Genomic DNA, 27,001 nt, shown 5'->3' with positions numbered 1-27,001 from the left:
AAGTCCAGCGTTTCCGGTTATTTCTCTCACCAGACCCTTGATTTTGTTTATCCAAAGAACTTGCTCGCTGTACGTGATACCACTTGCCAAAGGTCGTCGGTAAAATAGACCCCTGTGTCCGAGGGCGTCGATATATACCAGGTAAGTGTCAGCCAAACATATCCCCGCTAAAAATACAAAATTAGAATTCGATGGTAACGTTGAATACTGTATTTATAAATACAAAAAAATCAATATAGCTTCTCTATTTCCACAATCCTAATACCACGTAACCTTGACTAATATCTCATGGAAAAATGCATATTATAAGAGTATACATTTTTTACTTTATTAATATTTACAAAGTTTAACTCACCATTGAGGCAGTAGTGTTTGATATCCTTGTTTCGCAACTGAATAGGCCTTAGGCCTCCTTTATAAGTTTTTGATGATCGTCCATGAAAATGAATGTATTTCCCTCTGTCATCACAGCCTAAATCAAACTGATTGTATTCCAGTGATTTGTGTTCATCATACACATGTAGCCCAAAAAGTTTACAGTTATAAAAAACGTGCATAGCAACGCTTTAGAAGAATGCATACCAAATACCTTTTGGCTCCAAATTTTTTCTTCGTCTTCTGGTAAAATTGGATCTACCGGCGAACTTTTGTTCCGAATCCGCTTGACTGCAGAGGCGAGTTCAACACAGCAAGCACTCGCGAGCGCACGCAAAAAATGTCCTATACCTGCAACACAAATTTTGGCTCGCTCTGTTGAACACGCCTCAGTTCTTTCAATCGCGCGTCTAAAACCCGATGATTTTCAGAAACATACAAGTATATAGAATTTTACACAGAGAATATCCGTATTTCTTGATGTAATACTATTGACTATGGTAATATCAAATTTAAAAAGTCTGCTTTATATAGTTTAGTCTATATTTAGGGTATCGTATTTTCTCGTTTTCATTATCATTTGAATCTCGTTGGAACGAGATATTGTTGTTGTTCTTTATTCAAAGATTTCTGAACACATCCTCTCTCAAATTAAAGTCATTGAACCCTTGGAAGTTTACTGTAAATATATCTATCTTTGTTCTGTTAGATATAACTATAACAATTGCCCCATTGTAGAAAAAGAAGAAATAAAAAAAATAATGAAAGTAACGTAATAAAAAATAATGTGCCGGTGCACCGGCATGTCTTGGTTAGAGATTGGCGTGAAGATTAACCAAAAAAATTAATCTTAAAGTATCTTGTATCATGGTAAAAAATAAATATTTTTAAAAAGCTGTAACATAACGAAAATACTCATATCGGATGTACATTGTACTTGATGTAATACATGTAAGCACGCTCATTCGTCTAAAATATATGGACTCTAGAATTGTGGAACTTACAGAAAAAAAAGGAAAAAAAATTATAGGGTTAACAAAAAGAAAAGCAAATACAATTGAAATAGTTCACATATCAGAAAATTCGGCAATTTCCGTGCACATAATAATCACCTTTATAAAATATGTCTAAGGAATGCATGTACAAGCATAAACTCAAGAATTGTAAAACTTATAGAGAATAAGTCTGGAAAAGAGAAAATTTGAAATAGTTCACAAAAAAACGAAAAAAAAAAACCTTTAAAGTAGTTCACATGTCATAATAATATTGGAAAATCGTGAAGTTTCCGTGCGCATGATGATTTGATAAACCTGATACATGTATTTATACCATTTAACATAAACTACCGTTTTAATGAAAATGCTTAAACAGTCTATATAGAATCTCATCCTCGAAGTCTCACTTCGACTTCAACCAGCGATCGTCTGACATGTTTATACGATACGGCGGTGGTGGCAAGACCGATTCCCGTCGTCCTCAACAAGTTGCAAGTGCTGAACACGGTTTTTACCTCTTAACCTGTAATAACCTTGTTTGTCGACAATAGGTCTTAGTCCAAGTGTTTCCCTGTAACCGAGTTATCATAGGTGAACACTAATTTGTCTCCATTTATTTTTGTGTCTGTGTAGTGCTCTGCATACTTTTGTTGTATGTTATAAAGTAGTTTCCTTCTTTCGCCCATTTCTTCAGGAAGTTGCTGTTCAACGCCGACACTTGTTTTGTATTCCTTTAAAACTTTTTACGTTCTCCTTTATTTTATCTTTTCTTGTCTCTCGGCTAACTGGATAAATATGGATCTTGGGAATTTTTTCACCCATCCCCTTGTCTTGTAAGAATACATTTTTGAAAACCAATGGCAATTTCTCAGGCTATCTTTTTCAAATCAGCTATAGCAAGTTTAAAAAAAAAGACTATTAAAAACAAGACACCGATATTGTTTACAAAGCAAAGAATTACGCGATAATTTCTCGACAAATGGCTGACTATTAGAGAAAATTGTGGACGCTACACCATTTTTTAAGAAAATGGAAAGTTTTTTGCATAAATTGTTATTACGCTTCTTTAAACGAAAAGGTAAACAAATATGTAATGCTAAACATTCGATATGCATTGATTTTTTTTTAAAAAAATTTGTTTTCCTGAAGGTCAGACATTTCGATACAACGTTGTGGAATAAATCTTGTCATTGTCAAGGCAATGAAAAGCAAAATAATAAACTCGACAAATCTTATATATGTAACAATCACAAATAACTAAATAAAGCCGTTGTCATTTTAACGGAATAAACGCAGGGAAGTGGTGTTTGATAAAAAAAAAACAGGAGAACAGAAACACAATGTAATACAGTTTATTCATTATTCTTTATCGGTGACGAATTCATTAAGGTCAGAATCTTATAAACAGTCAAACAGCAAGTGATGACATAAGTTTAATCATATTTGATCATCTTTTTCTTTTGCATCAAGGTCAGGTCAATGTCAAAATCTTTTCCTTCAGCTAAAAGGATGATAAAAATAGATGTAGTGAATTGATCATCTTATTTTTGCATCAAGGTCAGGTCAAAGTCATAATCTTTTCCTTCAGCTAAAAGGATGATAATAATAGATGTAGTTAATTATTTATGTGGAGCTGACATCTTTTGTAAGTAATAAAAAGTAGTTTTGAATTACAAAAACATGTGATATTTTTCTTAACCTCTGTAGAGAAAAAATAAACCTGTAATCCTCGTAAGATTGTAATCTTTAATTACTATTTATATGCAAAGTTGTAGCTGTATGGAAATAGAAGAAATGCGGTATTTTAATTCTATTACATCTTGATTTAAAAGGCATTTGTTCAAAGTAACCTGTTAATATTTTGAAAAGTACAATACATGACAATACTTCTTCCATACAACTTTTAAAAACAGTTTTCTCTATGTGTTCTCTATGTTATCATTGTATCAGGGAATTGAGTAAACACATGAACCGTTTAAAATACATATACTACATTTTCGTTCAGTAAATTTTTAAATGGATATAATATTTCTTTTCAGATTGTAGTCAATGGTTATGGAAGTAATGGAAAGTATCCTGATGGTAAGTTCGCACGCTTCGATGACAGTAATATAATGGCATACACATTATCTTTATCAATATTAATGAAACAAAAATGTATAGTTTGCCTTGGGTGAACGGGACACGTTTGCCTTGCATCAAATAAATAAGAAATCTTTGCACTCACTTTTGAAGGGATACGCATTTTTTTGCGAATAAACGCGAAACCGTCGCAAATAAACACGTAACTTTTGCTAAAAAAAAGCGTAATTTTCGCAAATAAACGCAAGCCTTTGGCGAATTAACGCATTACTTTCGCATTTTTCTCGAATAAACGCGAAACTTAAATATAAATATATTACCGGAGCATTCAAGGCTAAAAAATGGAACAATTAGTGAAAACAAATGAATATAGATTTAGATGAATTTGAGATGTAAGATTTTCCGTTTGTAGTTTACAACTTTTTAATTCAAGCAAGGGAAGTCTTCAAAACATTGATACAAATTTGAAACGACATACATACTATTTACATTTGATAATATAAGAGGACGACACTCAGAATTTGAACAAAAAATAAACTCTTTAGATGAACAATACCTAGAAAAATATGTGGATTTATCTTTTTTTTCAAATTAACAACTTAAATAAATTTACATTGACTTTTTATTTGTCTGAACTATTTTATCAAAATTTCCCCATTTACAAGTTGTGTTACATTATCTGAAATAAAAACGATTGAAACCTAATAACAAAACTTTATGATCAAAGTGATGACCAGCATTTTTCTATAGTCAACTTTCCTTATTTATATAGCAATATACCTTCATTTGGAGTTTTTGTCTCTAAGTTAATTCGATACGCAAGGGTATGCCCTACGTATGAACAGTTTCTAAGGCGAAACAAGCTATTGACAAACAGGACTATCAAAATTCTCGATTAAAGTCATCTTTTCGTAAGTTCTACGGTCAATACAACGACCTTGTCAGCAAATACAATCTTCCACTTGGTCGCATGCTGACTGACGTTTTTCATACTTATTGTTATACCATAATTATTTCTTAGTTGTCTACTGATTTTTCGGTTTTCCCGTTTACGACAAAGAGCACTCGGCGGGTTTGACCGGTCAGTAGAGTATGCTCTCTTGCCGTTCGTTATCACCATAAGTCATGTCACGTAGAAATCATTTATGTATATGTATAACATTTTGAAAAAAAATCATACTCTTTCAATTTACCGATGATAATCGATAATATTATAAATATACAAAGTTGATAATTTTCCTTTATACAGCTCTCATGACAGGCGCAATGTGTGACATTACTTTTGGATCACCATTGTAGTTTGATATTTTTGTGAATCAATGTTAACATTTCTTCCTAAATATGTATTGAATCCATACGTTTCATTCACATTCTTTTGTTGGATCTTATTATTTAAGATGCATGTGTAAATACCTAGATATTATTACTTATCAATAGAGAGAGAGAGAGAGAGAGAGAGAGAGAGAGGTTTAATTGACTGTCAAACTATTATACGCTATTCCTTTACATTAGAAGTTTACTGAACATTAAGAGAATGGGGCCAGCTACCGTAAAATTTGTGTTCATTTATACATGTAGCCAATTAAAACAAAATTTGAATTGATATTGATTGAGGAAACGCTTAATGTAAAAAGTACTGTAAACAGAATGCAAAATTTTTTGCAATCAAACAAAGTTTACGTTTTTATTTGCGAAAAAGATTACGTTATATTACAAAGGTTTCGCGTTTATATGCAAAAGTTTAGCGTTATATCGCAGAACTTCAGCGTTTATTCGTGAAAGTTTCACGTTCATTTACGATATATTAATTTTGCTTTACTTCAAAAGTGAGGTTAATGGGCTTTCGTCAATATATTAACTTGAAAGCTAAACTGAGAATTAAAAAAAACATATATTGATGTCGTCTTAAGCTTGTTACTATAGTCTACAAATCAAAGAGCACTGTGAAAAAAAAAACTCTTTATATCTATAAATAATGAAGCGGAAAATCATAGTGAATAATTCGGTAAAGATATACAAATGTATTTTCGTATTATTATTAGACAGTCGACTTCAAAACCAAATATAAAGTACTTTATACGTGATTTACATGTATGTGGCTAAAAGTTACAGTTTTAATACGTTTTAAATGACTTTTTTTTAGTAAACACACTTTGTATCAAATATTTTAAAACGTTCATTTCTTCTATTTACAAGGTAAACTTGTCTGAACTAGGCGACATTATAATTTAATTGATTTATTCATGAGATTATATAACAACTAAGATTATTTCAATTATTTTTTATCAGATATTCTTTGCATACTCGTAATTTGCTCAGTGCATCAAGTATATAATAAAGTATAACGTGTCTTAAAACCTACTGTGAAATAATAATGGTCATAAATTAAATAAATGTTGATCATTGAGTAGAAATGTAACCTATGGGTTAGTTACATAGCGAGCGCAGCTGCCGGTGTAAAGCACTGGCGCAAAGTGAGCTCTACCGACAAGGCGTTTGCAAAGAAAAAATGTTGACCAGTTCCACATTGATCCTATGGATTGTCTATGCTGACTCAATGTTCACAGATACAACATCTAACAACTAGCATAGTTACAATTTCAAACGAATCACGACGTCATTCAATCGAGTGACGTCATAGTGGTTTGCATCTGGATACAATTGAACTTTATGGCTGCAAAAAATGTTTGTTCACATTTCCAAAAAATTGAATATGGCTTCCCATGTCATGTTCTCGCTATGAATAAAAACTATTAAGGACACAAAACGTGTAATTAGGCTAACAAATTTTAAAAAATACTCTGGTTTTCCTTTTAAAGGACTGGTTGAAAATGAAATTAACTCAAACTTATCACTCATCACGTTTGAACCCTAGCTCATAGATATTTTTCAGTGACAGTAACATGTTTTGTTTTTTCTGTTGATAGATTGCCCGGGCGTTTTCTATTTATCGGACAATGTACAATTCAAACCTGCCCTAACTTTTCAATGGCCACGTGTGTGTAAGTAAACACTGTGGATTATAAAGTGACGAACAAACCAGATTATACAAATTTAACTTAATTTTTTGATCCAATCAGATGTCGCCTTACAATCAGAATAAAATAATAAAGCATTTAATTTAAAAGTCCTACGTTATCCTGATATATAACCTTTCTTTATAAAATTAATAGAACTTGTGAATATTTTATATTCTATAAATATTCATATTGAAGTGTTTTTTTCTGTTTTATGTTTATTCTTGCATTTTGATATTTTCAGAGCTGTCCGTGTACATCATTGTGGTTCTTCAACGGAGAAGATGTGTAAAATCAATGTTGAAATATATATATTCTATTTCTTTGTTATGTTGTCCTCCTTTTTTTAATTTAATAATGTTAAATGAATTGTCAATTATAAATTTCCCTCGGTCTTTCAACTGACTGACTCACTGCTGTGACCAATTTGATAACGCGATTAAGATTAGTACTTGATATTGCAGATTTAAGGTAAATCTATGCCAAATATAAGAGAGACAAGTCTATGAACAATACTCTATCACAAAAGGTCTAGTATTATAATTCCCAATTCCACTTCCACTCCCTTGAAATCCACTGTTAGACTGCATGTAGCTTGCAATACCCTGATATATCATTGACCATGATGTTTAAATTTAAAAAGAGAAATAAAAACTTTCTTTTAGAAGTACTCATCCACATGATGACTTTAAAAATAAAATTTAAATTTTCCTATTGCATCTATTAACTGAAAGTAACTCCGAAATGTAAATACTATTGTCAATTTAACATATGTATGGCCTCAAAATTCAACTTTATTGTAGGGCACACAAGTTTATTCATTTGCAATTTTAACCCGTTATTCCCTTCCTCCTTTTCAGAATAGCGACCGATTAATGAGATTTTACACTGCTTTTGAAGATTCTGAAATATTTCAGTAGCATATAAGCCAAGACTTGGAACACTTGTTTTGTTTTATTTTAGTTTTGTTTTTGTTTTTTGTTTTTTTGGGTGTGTGTGTGTGTGTGTGTGTGTGTGTGTGTGTGTTTATCCCCCCTGCAAACAAAGTTTGGGGGGTATATAGGAATCACCTTGTCCGTTCGTCCGTCCGTCCGTCCGCCTGTCTGTGCAATCGTGTCCGGTCCATATCTTTCTAATGGAGAAGCATGGGAAGTTTGTTCTTCACACAAGGATTGCTTATGACCTAAGGGTGTGTCATGACCTTGACCCAAGGTCATTCGGGCGAGGTCAAGGTAACTGGCAGAAAAAATGCAAAATTCGTGTCCGGTCCATACCTTTGTGGAGAAACATTGGAAGTTTTTACTTCACACAAAGATTGCTTATGAGCTAAGTGTTTTATGACCTTAACCTAAGGTCACTCGGACAAGGTCGAGGTCACTGGCAGAAAAAGTGCAAAATTCGTGACCGATCCATATCTTTCTTATGGAGAAACACTGGAAGTTCTTACTTCACACAAAGATTGCTTATGACAAAAGGGTGTGTCATAAACTTAACCCAAGGTCATTCGGGCAAGGTCAAGGTCATTGTTTCAAAAATGCTAAACTCTGTATGTGTCATGTCTTGTATTAATGGAAATATTAGAAGCTAAAATTTGATACAAAGCTTGCTTGTCTCAGGGCACATAAAATTAGTTTCATATTCTCATCCCCGTACCTGAAAATGGCCTGCCCCGATGAAATTTTTTTTGGGGGGAAAAAAAATGTGTATAAAACTAAAATTTTGGAAAAAATCGTGCTTCAGTATACCAGTACTTCAAAATGTTTAAATAATAAATGGCTGCTTGACATGTGGATTTCGATTGATTCGAGTCATGGTTGTTAATGGAAGGATGCAAATGCCCTCATGCATTAACAGTTAAAATAAAATGGAATTAAAGGAAATAAATTGGTTTGCTTACTCCTATTAGCATTAACAGTTTTAAGAAATAGAGCAGTTGTTATTTATAGAAAATGGACAGTGAAATAGATTCATCCAATATTTTCTATAACAGCAAAAATACACGCATTATGATTTTTTTCTAAGCGGGGGGGGGGGGGGGGGGGGGGGTATCTATTGTGAGCTTGCGCACAGTACCTCTAGTTTGTTTTGGGGTTTTTTTTGGGGTTTTTTTATTTTGTTTAGTTTGTTTGTGTTTGACTATAGCTTTCCTCTGCATCCGTAGTCCGTCTGTCCGTCCGTCCTTCCGTCCGTCTGTCTGTCCGTCTGTCCGTCCGTCTGTCTGTCCCACTTCAGTTTTTTTCTTTATGCATTTGAGGAATAATATGAAATTTGCTGAACAGCTTCAAAATGTCAAACTACAGATCAAGTTTACACTTTTGTAGCGTCTGGTTGACATATTTTCGAGAAAATTAATTTTTAATATTCCAATTTTTTAATGTTCGGGTTCGATATTCTGCATAACAGTGAACTGTTTTCACAATTTCCACAAACCGGTAGGGGGCGTGTATTGCTTATGCAATACTCTCAGAATGCTTGTTCATATTCAGTCATATCAACACAAATTTAAGAACGTTCTTTTTTATGAACGGAAAATACCTTGGAAAAGTAAAAACATGAAATAATATCAAGTTGAAATATGGGCAGGACACACGGGACAACCTGGATTACCACCTCATTGGCATATATTGGTAAACAAAGTATACCAAATGACAGATTTGGTATGTTCCTTGTTGACACATGTGTCAATACCTAAATAATATATAAAACAGCCTACTCTTTTGGATGTCATACCCTAAGGTCTAAGATGTATCATCTGACCAGTCTTATTATCCTAGTCAACACATTAACTAAAAATAATGATAACATATATAACAAGAGATCTATGGTCAACAACACACGTTTTACACATACTTCCTGTATCATTCCATTTCGAAATGTTTAAAAATGAATCTCTCTTAAAATATTGTAAAACTCTCATATATTCCAATATTCTATGAGCCCTGTATCTTGCATATAACTCTACGACTGACTCTCAAACTTCATTTAATCATTAGAAACGCATTCCTAGAGCATTGTAAAAAAAATTTAAAAAGTAGAATTTGACAAAAATAGTAAATATGTCCCTTTAAATGGTAGACATAGTTTTTGAGTAAGGATATATCCGCTGTGTATCAGGTGCTCGGTTGTAAGTCTGTTCCAGGGGCTTTGCCTTTGGGGAGTTTTTCAATATGATGATTTATTTCCTCAACTGTTAGCGTCTTGTTCCGAGAGAAAGTTAACCGTCTACAGTCAATGGTCTTCTAGAACGTAGCAGTTCATAATGGGTGTTGTGTAACTCATATTTTTCCGATATGGTTTGATGTGCGAATTTAATTTTAAACATTATACGTGTTTATACAGACACATTCAACTGAAAAAGACCTTTGAAAAACTGGGGAAAACATGTTATTGTATTTAGTTAAAGTTTATTAATTTTTCGTTTGAACCAAGAGAAAAAATATTTAAATGTTATTTTGTAATATCTAACCTTCACAAAAACAAAAATATGTTTTGAAGAAAGATGCATGGGGAAAATTAAGCAGTAAATAATGTTTTACGATTTGAAAATACATTTCAATTTTTCTTCTGTAGCGTCTACAATTAATCTCTAATGGTCAGTCAAATGATGACAGCCAGAGACAATACACTGTTTTGTAAACACGATTTATGTCTAATTTTTATGAACATTTAAGACATATAATATGTACAATATTAGCAAGCAGCCACGGGAAAAAGAACGAGCTACACCTATAGATTCATCAAACAAAATTGTTTGTCTGCGTCCCATAATGCTCTCTAATGTTCTCACCCGTGGTGCTATGCCAAAAATGGCCGACATTTAACTCGCAATTTACGGTGTCTTAAGGTTTGAAGACACGTTCTGAGTACTGCACAAGCTTTGGCGAGACCCAAGAGATTTTTTACATGCTTCCATACCTTCGTTTTGAGTCGAGATACGTAAACAAAAACAAACAAGTATTCCTTTGAAAGGAATGATCGGCAAAAATGATATATTGATAGCTGGAAGCAATCAACCTGATTAGTTTGAAATAAAATAATAAAAAAAGTACTGTATTTTTACAAAATATAGAATATTTTGAATCTGTACACCATAATTTCATTATTATAAACCGTCAACAAATTTAATTTTGAAATAAATTTGGGGAAAGCCGTTTGTAAACTCCTTGCCTAGTTTTATAATGTATCTTCTTCTTTAGAATACTGAGTAGGGCTCTTCAAAGAGCATTAACACGTATACAAAGAAAGAGTTGTATTAAAATAATTTAATGTGACTGAAAAACATTGAATGCCATTATAACTTGCTATCGAGGTCGCATTATAAGGTAACCTTGCTTGTTTGTTAATCAAGCCGCCTTCCTAGCTTCTATTATGCAACATCAATGGATCGATGTCAGTTCATGGAGCATCTTCTTATGATTGAAGTCAGTTTATCGAGGTCAACTGCATTACTGAATGAATCTTTCAATCGGAATTCTTACGCGTGAGACAAAATGTGCATTCTTGAATTAACAGGTCGAGCTGTATTTTATTGATGTATGTTTGCATCTCTTAAGGTAAATGAATTGAAATAAAACTGAGTAAAATGTTATATAAATACTATACCAAACTTCAAGTTTTTATAAGAACTACTTATGCAAGCGGAATGTGTGCGCACGTGGAAGCATTTGCCGGATGCCTTATATGGACACAACAGGGATCGGCCAAAGCCGATCACAAAATAGTCATGGATGACGTCACAGTGCTCTCTTGAAATATGAGGTCTCACAACAGCAACTAGCGTGCGTTATTCAATTTGTATGCACACACCGTTTCAGTTATAAGACCAAATCTTTCAAAAAATAATGATTCAATGATGAGTAAAAGTGAGTAAAATTTTTAACATGAGTTTGAGTACAAATATACATTGTGCTTCTAATAATTAGACGTTTCACAAACCCTACACCGTAAAACATGTTCTTTCTTTCGTTATTTGTCTCAAAACTTTGTTAAACGTCTGATGAATATTAATGTGATACTCGATTTGTAACGCCACTGCGCATAAACACAATGGAAGAACAGCTTGTTTACAAATTAGCATCATGTTTTACATTTCTTAAATTAGACAATTCTAATAATTAAATTATTTATTATAAAAGATACTGCAGTATGGGGCACTGCTATTAAACACGTTTCAGCATTAAGACACATGTTCATAAACAAAGTAACGAAATTACCGCGCTGCTGTTTTGTACTTTCAGACGAGCTTTTTTTTCTGTTATGTAACGTCATTTCTTTATGACGTTATTTCTCTGTTTTATACAAAACGTCATACGGACCCTTTTCTCATGGGCGCAATCATATCAGATGATACCTGCAGCATTATTATTCCTTTATTCATTAATGTAGAAAGGTATAAATTGCTAATTATGTGTAATAACGATGGAACACGAAACGGTAAAATGAGTGAATACCCCCTCTCCCTGAAGGATGCTTGTACTGTGAGTGTCTATTTATTCTTTAATAAAAAAAAAATCATCTACTTGAAGTTTATAACTTATAGAGTAAAGACATGGAGGAGGCACGAACCTGAATAGTTCTTGATATTCCTTTAATTGCTGAGTCAATTCAACCCGCATTTGATTCATATATTGCAAACAAAATCAATTTCAAAAACAATAAATATAGGTTTATTTTTTTTTATTTTAATTACATAAACATTTTCTTTTTTAATTCTTATGTTCTTAATTAATAGCGAATGCCAAAGCCAGGGGCGAAACTTAATACGGGGCGAAACAACAAGGTACCCTTTTATGTGATGTTTATTTTGTAGATTTGTAATTTTTCAATTCAAATTGGCTAAATTGAGCGGGGACATTACTGCAATCTTTATTTAAATATACAAACTACGCAAAACCGTCGTCCTTAACCGTACATAGAATTTGACATAAACTCAGAACAAGCTAATTTTAACTTCCTGTTTTCGGTAGACGGATCGCTATGTCACCGGAAAACTGGATATATAAGTCCATTCTACTGCCATATGTTAAAGATTAGGTTAGTTAAACACCACTTCATTAGAAATGAATAATAAAAAGTATGGAACCTGGGTGTCGCTTGATCTACAAACGTGGAAATCAGATACCCTTCTAAAAAGTGAGTATAATTCAAATTTCTACTTTCGTTTTAGAAAAAACACGTGTTGAAATCAATTAACTCTTATTTTTATCCTGCTATCTTGTATGGCAGTTATTTTCTAACATAGACGCTTATTAATTCATTAAACTTTAATATAAATTACGCTAAAATGAATAAACGAATAAAGAATCCAATATTTTTGAGGTGATTATTTTGATTGGGCGTGGTCAATTCGCATAAAATTCAATAACAATATTCAAAGAATGATTCCTTGTTACTTTTATTAAAAAAATATTGGCAATTGTAGTAAAAATGTGTAAATGCTGTATTTTAGAGCGATAAGATTTTATAACATATTGTTGCCGAAGGGCCTTAGTTAACTGGGTCAACGAGGTACAATTTTTTAAATTGTTCATCTGCTTGATTTTCATGAACTTGATTTTTTTTCTGTTCAATGCCTAAACTAGCTAGAATAATCATATTCTTTTCAAATAGTATAGTAAAAATAATTGGGTTTGTGGTTATTCAACGAAGGGCATTAATAAAAATACAGAATGATCAAAGTCTGAAATACCAATGATTTTTATTTTATTTTAAAATGTTTATTAACTTACCTTATATCACCCGAAACGTCCATATTTTAATTTTATGAAATTTATAGCTATAGACTTGTGTCAAATATTTCTTTTAATTTTTTTTTAGAATACATGTGTATGATATACAAGTATAGACATGAACTAAATTCAGGAATTTTAAATAAATAAGCAATGCTGCTTAACTGTCTCGCGGTCAATATGCTTAATGTTCGACACATTGTCATCCTAAATCTTTAGACATTTTTAAATAAGCATAGTGTTGTTCACAAAAATATTGTTGCATTAACATAGATATCAATATTCTGGAATATCATCGGAAAAGAATGTTATGTGAAAATAGAAAATAAAAACAAACAATGATAAAGATGTACCTTTAAATCTAGACAGTTTTTGAGGGGCAATTGACCCGATTTTATAAAACTATTGATTTTAAACTATACCATATACATGCATGTTTATATGTGAAACGCATTTACTATTATTTGCTGCATCATAATATTATTGTACTATTTTTGTTTTATTATTACTTATTATTAAAACATGAATTAAAACATAGTGAAGCTAGGCGTATTTTGAGCAATGTTACAATCTAGTTTATTTCAAAAATTAGGATGTGTTTACAATAATTCATAAGAAAACATATTATGAGATTACTTGTATTTTGATATTTTATTCAGCAGATCATTAGCCCTTCCGTTTATGTTTAAAAAATTAACGTTTTGTACGTTATTTTAAATGATTTTATCTAATTTATTCATAACACACTTTTTTCCTTACCTACATCGCTGCATTAAAAAAATATATATGAATACAGTCGACGAAAACAATTAAATCACTTTTGCAATAAAAAAAAAAAATATGAAGGCAAGTTTGTAAAATTACTCAAAGAAGTTCAGTCATATTTGGCTTTGTTGACAAGTGAATTCTTAAACATTACGTCGTAAAAAGTGCATTTTCCCAATTTTTTATTGAATGTTAGGGGAAGCTTATTTTAAAGTAGATTTTCAAAAGGAATGCTCGCAGTCATCGTTTATAATTATTTATATCATAGTTTTATCGTGCAATAATTTATACTTATAAATACTGACTATGAAAACGATAGCAAGTTAATTGTTCCCCGAGACAGCAACTTTTTCCCGGGACAAAGCTAATAGTCGGTATAAAGGTGTGGTAGTGTTGATTTTGCGTGTGTTTGTGTAAAAAAAGATCAATACGTGTAATTAAATGGGAAAAATGTGTTAATGTTCATGTTGTTTTCATCAAATCATCATTTCATTCTATATATTCATCTTCTTTTTTGCATGTTTCTAATAAAAATTAAACGACCCGACCGACGAGACATCAACTTATTTGATTGACCAAGCCATTTTGGCGGGTAGTGAATTTTATAAAAACCAGTTAACAGGTTCTAAAAATGACCAGACTAGTTACGACCCAGGGCGAAGTCGGTGCATGATTCTAGCCATATACTGTATATATAGAGAGAGAAAGTTATTTACAGCACGCACAGTAAGTAGTTTTTATCTTCTACTAATATTTCCTCTATCGAATGAGTGAATGAATGAATATTTTATAGTCTGCCATGCTTATATAATAATTCATTATTCTGATGATTTTACTTTTTAATTAAAAAATGTAATGTTGAAGTTTACTTGTAGCGCTCTATTCTATCCTTTAATATTTCATGTACCTTTTGATTTTTGAACTACGGCACTGCTCCATTTATTTGTAATTGTAACAGCTACATTGCCCAGAGATATTAATGTAGACTCAGCTTGATTCCATACATCGGTACAATATCCTAAAATATGCACATTATTACATTGGTATCATATGTAATTCTAGGTTACTATTTCATAGCTAATTATAACTAGTAACTGAATAAATAGTTGCTGATATCGTTTTTAATTATCAAGTTCAATAACATAACGTAATAATTTTATCACAAATGTTAAAGGCTGTGAAGCTGTGTGTTTTATTCATATAGCAAATACATGTGAACACACAAATGAAATTGTTATTTGTCATATTTTATATTAATATTTATGTTAATTTTTGTAGGGCTGATCCCATATAAATTATAATCCTGTGGTTAATGAGTTAACCCACTACCGGACTTGTTTTACACCGGCTACATAGGCACTTATTATTCTGAGGAAACTTATTTTTTTTGCCGTGCATATTTTTTTATGGTTAACCTTATAGTTATTTAACTTTGAATGTAACGTTGTGACTTGAATTATACCGTGTTCCGAGAATGAAAATGTAAGAAATTAAATTCCGCTGGTGAATAGTGTCGATGTTCACCAGATGCAAATAACATGGGAACTATTACACGGTTAAATATTATATCATGTTTATTTACATTCAGTAATGGTTCCATTGACATTGATTACGATGCATTATGTGTATTCCTGAGTTTTAAAAAAAAAAATTTAAATTTTACAGCGAAAAAAAGAAGAAAAATGAGCCTTCATCTTTAAGTCAACATGCAAGGTAATGATGTCTTTTGGCGAGGAATCGATGTGATATTGATCATTGTAAAGGTCCGAGTTTTAAAATATGTACTGTATATGATAAACGTACAAACACTAGTATCTGACAATGTGCATGCAAGATTAAACATATTAATCTTGAGATCAGCCATTCTAAAGTTAACAGCAAGTGATTGTATCAATATGCGAAATAAGAATAATAATTTGCGGATTATATATCTAAACAATAAAAATAACGATGTTGTTATGCCAATAGTATCACTTTTCTTAAGTTTGTTACTGACTGACTACAAAAATATATCGGGTTGATCAATCTCATAGATGGCGAGGCGAAGTCAGTCAGTAACAAACCTAAGAAGTGTTGTGTTTTCCCGACGACATTTAAGTGACATATTTATTTATAAAAAGCGATGATCTACGCAAACCCTCGTTAACAAGTTTACATTCCGTCAAATTTAACTCATTTAAACTCGATCTCACCTTTCAAATACTCTTTGAAATATTCACTACACTAATTCTTGATTACTATGTTTTGTTGGTATTTAATTTTGAACGTTCTATACCTTTCCCCTTTAGAGATTTGAACAAATCTGGACGCTGCAATTTTGTTCTGCTCCATACAAAACAGTGTGATGTCAATATTTAACGGGCATCTACTCTAATTTTAAGAAATTCAAAGAGTAATTACTCCAAGAACTTACTGCGTGCGGTTTATGTATTTAAGGTCAAGATCTAGTAAATGATTCCATGATTCCAGACTGTCTTTTTGGTGCTAGAACCATAATGACGTCATAATTGATTTGATTAATTTTTACTCGTATTTTACGGTTTTTAAGGACTTATGTAGAACATTAAACAATATTTTAACATTCTATATTTAATCACGGAAAAGTAATCCCGGTACATATATTCTTTTTGACATAATTTTAAAGAGAAGGTCAAGAGCTTGTATAATGCCGTTTTAGGAGAGACTGTAGGCATTTTAGATATATTTCATTAGTCAAAAATGGATAAAACCCTGATATTTGTTACTTTTATCCTTCATATTTCATGGAAAATGATTGTTTAAAACATGATTTTTCGTTGTGTTTACCAAAAAATAAAGCCCCGGTACACCCTATGAAACAAAGATATTATTATGAAGCATCATTAAAAGAGTTTATATTTTGAATTTCATAAACCTGTAGGCACCTTTCATTTACTAGATCTTGACCTTAATAATAATAATAGACATCGGAATAAGTAGACGACGCGTAGGCCAACGAAGGCCATATTGCCATATATTCAATCTCGGCTAACAAACATAGAGATATATGAGGAAGTCACGTGCTATGTTTAAATCAATGAAATTGAAACATTTTAGTCCGGGGGAAAACAAATATGTTCTATGTTGCATGTTAATATGTTCACATAAATAAAGCAGATTCCTACTTGCTTTTAATATCTGTAGACATAATAAAGTGGCATATAAACATCCTCTTGCATGCTGACGTAAATATAGTTACAAAACATTAACATTTACATTTTACCTTTTTACATTTATAATCAGCATGTTAATGAAAGTTATTGCTATGTTAAATTGAAAACTTCCACATGCAATACAATACAATTGATACCCATGCATATTGCAGGTATAATGTTGTAGGTAAGTAAATTTTCTAGGACTTATTATAACTCACATTAAATATATTGAAACCTGTTACATCACATATATATATATAGTATATATAATATATATAGTCCAACCACCAAGGTCGGACTTAATAACATACACAGTATGTTTTGTTTATCAGGTTAGCGATTGAGACTACAATCTGAGCAATCATGAGTACGACAATCAATTATAAGATACGTCAGTGTTCAAAGTGTACCAGGAACACAGAGTACTTTTGTAAATCGTGTCCTTGTGATCTGTGTCGACAATGCACCGAAAACCATATACACGATCTCACAACAATAGACCACGATGTTGTGGTATACCGTAATACATTGAACTTCATCCCAAATCAAAACTCATGTGTGACACATGGTAGTATTAGCTATGGGTTGTACTGTAAAAACTGCCAAACACCAGTCTGTTTATTTTGCTTGGAGCATAAAGAACACAGATTACTAGATGTCAAAACAGAATATGAATCGAAGCAAAAGCACCTCAAAGAAATAATTCACACCATTAAAAGTGTAACTTTGTTTCAGAGATCTGCTCTAAAAACAAAAATCACTGCTGATTTAAAAACGTGTCACACAGAATTTACAGAAAAAATGTTAAGAAAAGCCACGACAACGAAGGATTTTATTGATTATGTGCAATTTGATCTCATGAATAATGTGTTAAGTGTTTTCGACACCAAACACAGATGTTTGAAACAAACGATTGAAATGAGCATAAATCTTGCTAGGATACAAAGTTATGAAAACATGCACGTACAGTCTGCAATGAAACCAATTCACTTCCTTTTGTCCAAAAACAAACATCCTCGCACCAAGACTTTTAAAAACCACACCAGCAAACTTTTAATGAGTCAGGCAATCAACAAAGAGATGGTGACACTGTTATTGACTGAAATTGAAGTCAAACAGGGGGGAAAACGACGCCGACGCGTAGTAAATGAGGATCTGCTTAAACTAATGCCTAGCCCTGAGATTCACCAATCTCTCACCGTTACAGATGTTGATTGTTGTTATCACATGTCCCCTGTGACATCGAACCTGTTTTGGGTCAGCTATATCTTTAAACTCATATTGACGGACGTGTCTGGTGAAACATTTTATTGTCGAAAAGATCTTTATAGAGATCAGTTCATTCATAAATCATTTTTTTATGGATCACATACGGTGAATAAAGATGGTGATCTTTTTTTCATAGATAGGGAGTTGGATATTATCAAACTATCCAAGGATAGGAAAACAATGAAAATATTCCTTAAGTGGAATTACTCAACTAGGAGACCATATTGTGTGTACTTCTCCGCGTTTACGGGTGATTTGCTGGTCGGTGTGTATGACAGAAAATCCAAAATAGGAGAAGTAAACCGGTACAATCATCAGACCGGGCAAAATACACTTACATTTAAATACGAAAACTTAGATTGTATACCTCACTATATAACGGAAAATAACAATGGGGATGTTGTTGTTTCTGACGTTGCGTTGATTGCAGCGACCGATCGTCAAGGAAGGCCTCGTTTCCACTACACAGGATGTCCATCAGGACCAGGATTACATACACTAGGACTATCTACCGACGCTCTTTCACACATATTAGTGTGTGATGGCAACACCCACACGGTACAGATGATAGATAAAGATGGCCAGTTTTTGTCACATCTACTGATAAGACCATTTGGAATATTTGAACCATGCAGTCTAAGTTATGATGCCAACACTCACCGTCTATGGGTCGGATCATTCCAGAACAGCAAAGTTTGTGTCTACAAGTATATTACCCGGAAGATCGCTCTTAATGGTAATTATAGATAAAGATTGTTTAGAATTAATACACTTTTCTAGGCTAAGAAACTTAAATATGCTAATTTGTCTTCATCGGGGTTTTTCTCGTGGAAACAATTAAACCATATTATATTTGTACGTCGTTCCATACACATGACTAAATTCGCCTATTGTGATGTTCTTTTTTCAATGTTTTCTACAAATTTCATATCATCATCTAAAAACTAATTTCAACAGTAACATTAAACGATGTCAATCGTTTTAATTTACGTCACAATAAAGTTTGATAGAGTTGAAAGCATATTTAAGGAATATAATTTTTTTTACCTCAATGTTAGTAGCATTTTCACCTTGGTCCTTGCACACATTTCACGAACCTTTTAATTAGGAACTTGTTCCCATTTTTAAAAATCAATAACTCAGAACCGATAATTTAAAATAAACAAAACAATAAAACGAATCATAGAAATGATTACGTACGATAATTGTTTAATTACCAATTGATTTCAGATGAAGAATGTGAATTGGATGTTATGTTTGGCTCAACGCCAGAAGTGTTAACCAAAACAATACTCTGTGGTATGACAATTATATTCATTAATTCTGGATCTGTCACAATAGATGAAGCTTCATGCATGTCTTCCATAATACATATTCCTAAAAAAAACACTCTGAACCTCTGCCTTTTGTGGCAGAGAAAGTATAGAGACAATTAGGGTTTTAGTTGAACTTGATGTGTTTAGTATTATACAATTTAAACCTTGAAAGTTATTTCATAACTTTTAACAGTACTCAAAAATGGCATTGATGAAAATGTTAATTCATTAAAACACTACCTCTTAATGTTTCTGACAGTGATTACGAGGTGCGTTCAAAATAAAGTACATGTAATGTCTACGTTTAAAAAGTACTTCACATCAATATACATGTACGAGGGGTGTTCAATAAATAATGTCATCGTTATTACAAAAATAGCACAATATTCGTTTACTGATATAGGTGAAAGAGCCGAAAGCATTCTTTGAAGCATATCTTCTTCGTAACAACTGCATTTTTTAATTTAAAAAAAGAAAAGTCACCAGGAGACAAGTCAGGAGAATTGAAGAGGGGGGTGGGGCAAAATATAAACCGTTTTGGGTTTTTTTTTTAAATAATATCACAATCTTGAAATAATGTGCAAGGGCGTTGTCATGAATAAGTCGAATGTCGAATTTAAGACTTTGGTCTCTTTCTTAATTTTCTTCAGCACGTATTCTTTGTAAACATGGTCGGTGATCGATCGTTCTTTTGGAATACCAACTTGAACTACAGTGCCTTCAATATTAAAGAAAATTGTCAGTAATACTTTCTTTGTACTTTGGCATCGTTTTGCTTTAACTGGTCGTTTTGCTGTTTTAGTCAACCACATCTTGTTATAATTTTTTTCTGAGGTTCAAAATAATATATCCATGTTTCATTACCTGTAACAATTTCTGATAAATATCGTCGATTGCAATATTTGTATATTTCTAAGTAGTTTTGTTTTTTTTTACACATTTCAGCCCGCAATCAATTTTGTATTTCTGCTCATAGATGAGGTATCCATTTTGCACTAACATTTCGGAGGCCAACTTGTTTCTTTAGAATTGTAAATACTGTCCACGATGAAATGCTTACTAAATTTGCAAATTGTTGTATGGTAAACAAACCACCATTTATAATGATAACGGTTGTTTTTGCAATTATTGCATCAGTTGAAGTCGTATGAGGTGCTCCAGACCTTGCCTTTCCTAAGTACTGTTTGGCCAATTTCGAATTTGCTGACCCACCTGTAAACTTGTCTAAATGACATCCACTTGTTTCCGTACACATCAAACAACACTTTGAAAATTTCTTACGAGTCTGACACATGCTTTTTTGTAGCCTCAAATTTCAGCCACATTAGATGATGACTTACCAGTCATATTTTCATACAGTGTTTCGATAGGATGGTTATATCAGCTTCTCAAAGGAGTATTCGATAATGAAACGTAGTCAGATAAACGGCAACAAATAAAATATGAAACAGGCATGCGAGAAAATGTATTTAAAGGTCAATTAAACCCTGTTTATTATGAGATCTGATTATGGACATTATTTGTTGAACTTACTTTAAAAAGTTCAGCGTTTACCTCGCAATTAAATTGTGATAATTTTTTTTAGCATCAGATTGGGATATGATAGAGAAAGGTTAACGTAACACGTACATTTGGGATACCTAAAATGTGTGATTTAATAATTGCTTTATTACACGAGTTTGTTGAAATGATATATATATATATATATATATATATATATATATCTATATCTATACACCGGTATATATATATATATATATATATATATATATATATATATATATATATATATATATATATATATATATATATATATCTGTCTATCTATCACACGAACCTCTTAATTAGGGACTTGTTCCCATTTTTAAAATTTCATCACTCAAACCCGATATTTAAAAATAAACAAAACATTAAAACGAATTATTGAAAATAAATAATAAAACAAATGCCTTTTAAAATGTTAAAAACGCCATTGCTCACGAAAGTTTTGTACAGTCCTCTTAAACTTATTTTCATTGTTTTGTGTTGAGGTCATTTTATAAATATAGAATTGAATTCATATTGACTGAATTGAATTGTATTTAGATACCAACTCAGTGGGATCTCTGAAAACGAACCACACCACAGATGAAGACACTATACAAATAGTTCGCTTCAATCACTTGATCTCAGTCACAGGTATTTACAGCTGCTATCACATTTCCTTTGTTCAGCCAAACATGATGTGGGTCAGTGATACAAACAATCTTATCTTGACAAACAACACAGGTGAAATTGAGCATCATATAGCTGATCTTAGCAGTAGTTACAATGGATCACACACAGTGAACAGTGAGAGTGAATTGATTTATATAAGTGGTGATGGTAATATTAAAAAGCTGTCAAAAGATATGAAAACAACAACCACATTTATAGAACAATCAGAACCAAAGAAATCGACACCACAGTGTGTATACTGGTCCTCTTCAACTGAAGAACTACTTATCGGTATGCGTTGCAAGGTTTCCAGGTTCAACATGAATGGTCAACTGACACAGACAGTGCAATATGACAAAACAGGAAAACTCGAAATATATTGTAATCCTAATTATATAACAGAAAACAATAATGGGGATATTGTGGTGTCAGACTTTGGAGCTGTAGTGGTGACAAACAGTTTAGGAGAACATCGTTTCTCTTACACGGGGCATCCATCAGGATCAGGACTCGACCCTTGTGGAATCTGCACTGACGCACTTTTACACATCCTTTTGTGTGATGCTGCAACAAAAACTGTACATATGCTGAATAAAGACGGCAAATTCTTGTCTCATTTACTGGCATTAAGAGAACAAATGGACTCACCGTTTAGTCTTAGTTACGACGTCAACACAAACCATCTCTACGTTGGATCAGACTCACATAATAATAATACGGTGCATGTCTACAAATATATTACCGAACAGGGTAGGTCTCATGAACGTGTTAGAATTATTGATCTGTTGTTCAGGAACAAACTTTGTTATACATGGTATATATTGATTTTATGAACTGACATAAATTAATTTATAGAGAGGATTACGTACGATAATTGTTTAATTACCAATTGATTTCAGATGAAGAAAATGAATTGGATGTTATGTTTGGCTCAACTCCAGAAGTGTTAACCAAAAACAACTCTAATGTGGTATGACAATTATATTCATTAATTCTGGATCTGTCACAATAGATAAAGCTTAATGCATGTATTCCATAACATATATTCCTTTAAAAACTTCTCTGATCCTATGCCTTTTGTGGCAGAGTAATTACAGAGACAATTATGGTATAAGTTTAACAATATGTGTTTAGTATTATACAATTTAAACCATGAGAGTTATTTCATAACTTTTAACAGTGCTCAAATATGACATTGATGGTAATGTTAATTCATTAAAACACTACCTTAATGTTTCTGACAGTGATTATGAGGTGCGTTAGAAATAAAGTGCATGTAATGTTTAGCGATAAAATTCACGTTTAGAAAGTACTTCACATCAATAAACATGTACGAGGGGTGTTCAATAAATGATGACATCGTTGTTAGAAAAAAGCACGATAAGATTATTTTGGTTACTTTTAATGGCTACCTTTAAAATACTCTTCTTTAACAGACACACATAATTTCTACTCGGTCTTCCCATAAACTAGAGTTATCGTTACTGAAAGAGTTATCTTCCCCTCATAGCAGGTACATGTATGCAGTACTTCCGCTTAGTTGAAGATGAGTAAGCAGTGCGGGAGTTTACATATACGACGTTAATTAATAACGAATTTTCTTACAGAAAAATATTTTAATAATATTTAAATTACCAAAGTGAAAACATCAAAAGTTATCTAAAAATATTAAAATGAATGCGAAGAATGCGTTTCATTACAATGTATAATGTGATGAACATAGTTTTGTTTAATCGGCAAACATTTCGAGTGAAAGACATTTGGATTCTTATTTTTGGGACAATTACACCTTTTGTGAGCTAACGAATGGATGGTGGTATAGTGGTTTCTCTGATAAAATTAACCCATCTGTTACGTAGAAATGAAAGATGGTAATTATAAATATTAGAGAGGGCTGGAGTTGAAATCGACATTTTCCTATAGAAATCAAATATAAAAGTATAAATTCTTCACGAACTGTCCATATTTTTCTCTACAATGCAAAAACAATATAGGCCTATGGTAAAGTATGCATATATATAAGTAATTCTGATTAAATTCAAAGATACATACATATATACGAGACCCCCCCCCCCCCCCCACCCACACACACACACACTTCACAGTCTGGGATTTTGGTAATTTGTTAATTGACTAATTTAATTTATTAATTGGTTTTTCGTCTTGATTTTCGGTCCCTCTGCTCTTCCATGCCACCCCCCCCCCCTTCCCGCTCACTCTTTCAAAATACGATGTTTGCGCTAGCCTGTTGAGATGCATTCGTTGGAAATGCCATGCTTTCATGAAAAAAAAATATGTATACACGCAGTATTCGTATCTTACCAGGCACCATCTGTATCTGTCATGCAGGATGTTTAATCAATGACAATCATTTAAATTTCTCAACAAAACAGATTCGTTATATAAGTGCTTTAAAATATAGATTTCATCGAAATTAGAATTTGTCTTTGGTTTAAAATTAGAGATCCTTTTTCTTTTAAGTCTTTGAAGAGACAGCTTAAACACATTTTTTGTAGTTTGTTTGTTTTACTTTCAGCACCTTTATTACTTTTATCATTTATCTCAGTGCCCTTTATATAATTGATTTGTACTTTATTCACGTACCATTTATAGCAAACACCATTTTAGAGAATACACTTTTCATGAAAAATTAAGAATGGAATGAACTACATACATGTATATAAATATAAACGTGAATGTTATCGATCAAAATCGGAACGCAACTTTAAATGGAAAAAAAGATTTCAAGCGGTGTTTGCAAAACATTGCGCAAAAGCTAGGTTGCATATGTTTTTATCTATTATCTCTTAAATTCTCATGATGATATTGAAATTAGTCATTCATTAATCTAAATGAAATCCATCAAGAGGAAGTATAGGAAGGTCCGCCAATGATCAATGCAGATACGTACGTACGTCGGTATAATGCCTATCTTTGTTCTTCGACCTACTGATAAATTGAAATATTCTTTTTTAATAAGTGGACAGAAAAAACCATCAATGTCTTTAGGAGTGCTTTGCATGTCTACTTCTCTGTATAATAAAATGTACATGTTTCAGCAGCACTCTCCTGAAAGCACGCACTTCACCGCCAGCAACTGTATCATTTATTGGTAGATGGAAGGCGCGTGGCATTAATGGGGGGGGGGGGGGAGGGGGGCAACCTCCCAACTTCCTCTTGCAGCAATTATTTTTCATAAATTTACATATATTAAAGTAAATAAACATGAAGGTGCCCCCCCTACCTTTTTCGGAGCAAGTAAAAAAATTGAGGAAATCATGGTATGATTTAAGGTATGCAGTACAGTAAAGTACACTACACCCCCACCCCCACCTACCCACCCACACAAAATTGGGATTTTCACGATTTGAGAAGTTTTAATTTCCCTTTTTTTTTTTTAAATTTGTTGGTTTGTCAATTTTTTTTTATGAGCCCCTCCCCCAATCTTCGCTAGCCAAGTGTCCGATTCGTTTTTCTCATCTTCGCTAGCCATGTGTCTCATATTCTCATGAGATGAGAAAAACGAATCGGGCACTTGGCTAGCAAAGATGCCCTATCCCCTCCCTACCCACTTTCAAAAACCATGATATGTGCCTGGGTATGGTGCGATTAGGCGCGCTCTTCAAATCTCTCAACTGTTTTTTTTAATATTTTAATATACCAGCATCCTTTAATTGCACAATCCTCTTTCTACATTGACAATTTACATCAATAAGCGATTAAACAAAACAAAAATGTTTATTTGAACCATTTGTTTATACTGGTTAGATAGCGACATACCTGCTCTAATGGAGAGATAACTCGTGTTACGAACGATAACTCCGGGTTATGAAAATCCCGAATTGATTTATCTAAGTTTTGAATGCATTCATATCATGTTTTTGAGGAATGGTATTCGTTTACTGATAAGTGACAGAGCCCAAAATATTCTTTGAAGCATGTCTTCTTCCTAACAACTGCATTTTTTAATTTAGAAAAAAGAAAAAGTCACCGGGAAACCATTCAGAAGAATTGAAGAGGGAGGATGGGGCAAAATATGAACATTTTCAAAGGAGTATTCGATAATAAAACGTAGTCAGATAAACGGCAACAAATAAAATATGAAACAGGCATGCGAGAAAATTTATTCAAATGTCAATTAAACCCTGTTTATTATGAGATCTGATTATGGACATAATTTGTTGAACTTACTTAAAAAATTTCAGCGTTTAACTCGCAATGAAATTGTGATATTTTTTTGAGGATTTGCTTTATTAGGAATTGTATATGCTGTTTCAATAATTACTTTCCTAACAATGACAACATTAAAGATTTCAGCATTACACTATAAATTAGATTGGGATATGACAGAGAAAAGTAACCGTAACACGTACATTTGGGATATATATATATATATATATATATATATATATATATATATATATATATATATATATATATATATATATAGACCAATGTTTGCGAAGCGTAATAAATCATTTCAACAAGTTTGATACAATAAGATTAGAATCACACAATTTTTATATGTTTTATTTATCTCATACCACTTGATTTATATTATAAAGTTATTAGCAATTATTCTGACCATGTGCAATACAATATAGTTTGGCATTTCAGAGATAAATATAGCGGTAATATAATAAAATTTCCCTGAAAAAGACCTTGTAATACACAAGGGTGTTAAGGAAGATATATAATCTGAGTTGCTTGTCATTCCGTGAAATCACAAATCTTATTCATTATATATGTACATATTCAAATATTTAAGCAATAAAACGTAGAACAAAAAAAAACAGTACTGACTACATTTTTTTTACTTCAAATAAGATTGTATTACGTAGATTTACACGCTGATAACGTTATGACTGAAAGTGGAATGTCGTGTAAATTTTATCGGAGAGCGTTGTAAACAAATTCAAAATAATAGTAATATAAGAACTCGTATAAAGTATTTTGGTGTGATTTAATGAGAATTGAACATAGGAATACTGGGAGAGATGTTACACAGGATGAATGACCATCTTTAAGTCCTCCTTAAAGATAGCTTAAAGGTGTTTAAAGGTAGCTTAAAGACGATCTTTAAGC

General features: G+C 32.3%; 1 protein-coding gene across 4 annotated transcripts; it reads left to right on the top strand.

Moving 5' to 3' along the window:
- Positions 1 to 15,400: 15,400 nt before the first annotated feature.
- On the top strand, positions 15,401 to 26,785 carry LOC128172333 (uncharacterized). 4 transcript variants are annotated; one of them, XM_052838126.1, is made up of 7 exons: positions 15,401 to 15,675; positions 17,468 to 19,140; positions 19,635 to 19,703; positions 21,806 to 21,898; positions 21,989 to 22,666; positions 22,816 to 22,886; positions 25,891 to 26,785. In XM_052838126.1, exons 2-7 carry the CDS (start codon positions 17,499 to 17,501, stop codon positions 25,954 to 25,956), a joined length of 2,619 nt encoding a protein of 872 aa, XP_052694086.1. In that variant the 5' UTR covers positions 15,401 to 15,675; positions 17,468 to 17,498; the 3' UTR covers positions 25,957 to 26,785. The 4 variants fall into 4 exon arrangements, with proteins under 4 accessions (XP_052694086.1, XP_052694087.1, XP_052694083.1 ...); XM_052838127.1 differs by lacking the exon at positions 19,635 to 19,703 and having other exon boundaries at positions 25,891 to 26,779; XM_052838123.1 differs by having other exon boundaries at positions 21,806 to 22,666; positions 25,891 to 26,778.
- The last annotated feature ends 216 nt before the right edge of the window (positions 26,786 to 27,001 follow it).

The sequence above is a fragment of the Crassostrea angulata genome, chromosome 2 (genome assembly GCF_025612915.1).
Source record: "Crassostrea angulata isolate pt1a10 chromosome 2, ASM2561291v2, whole genome shotgun sequence".
Lineage (NCBI taxonomy): Eukaryota > Metazoa > Mollusca > Bivalvia > Ostreida > Ostreidae > Magallana > Magallana angulata.
Note: the sequence above shows the minus strand (reverse complement) of the source record. Positions and strands in the feature narration are given on the sequence as shown.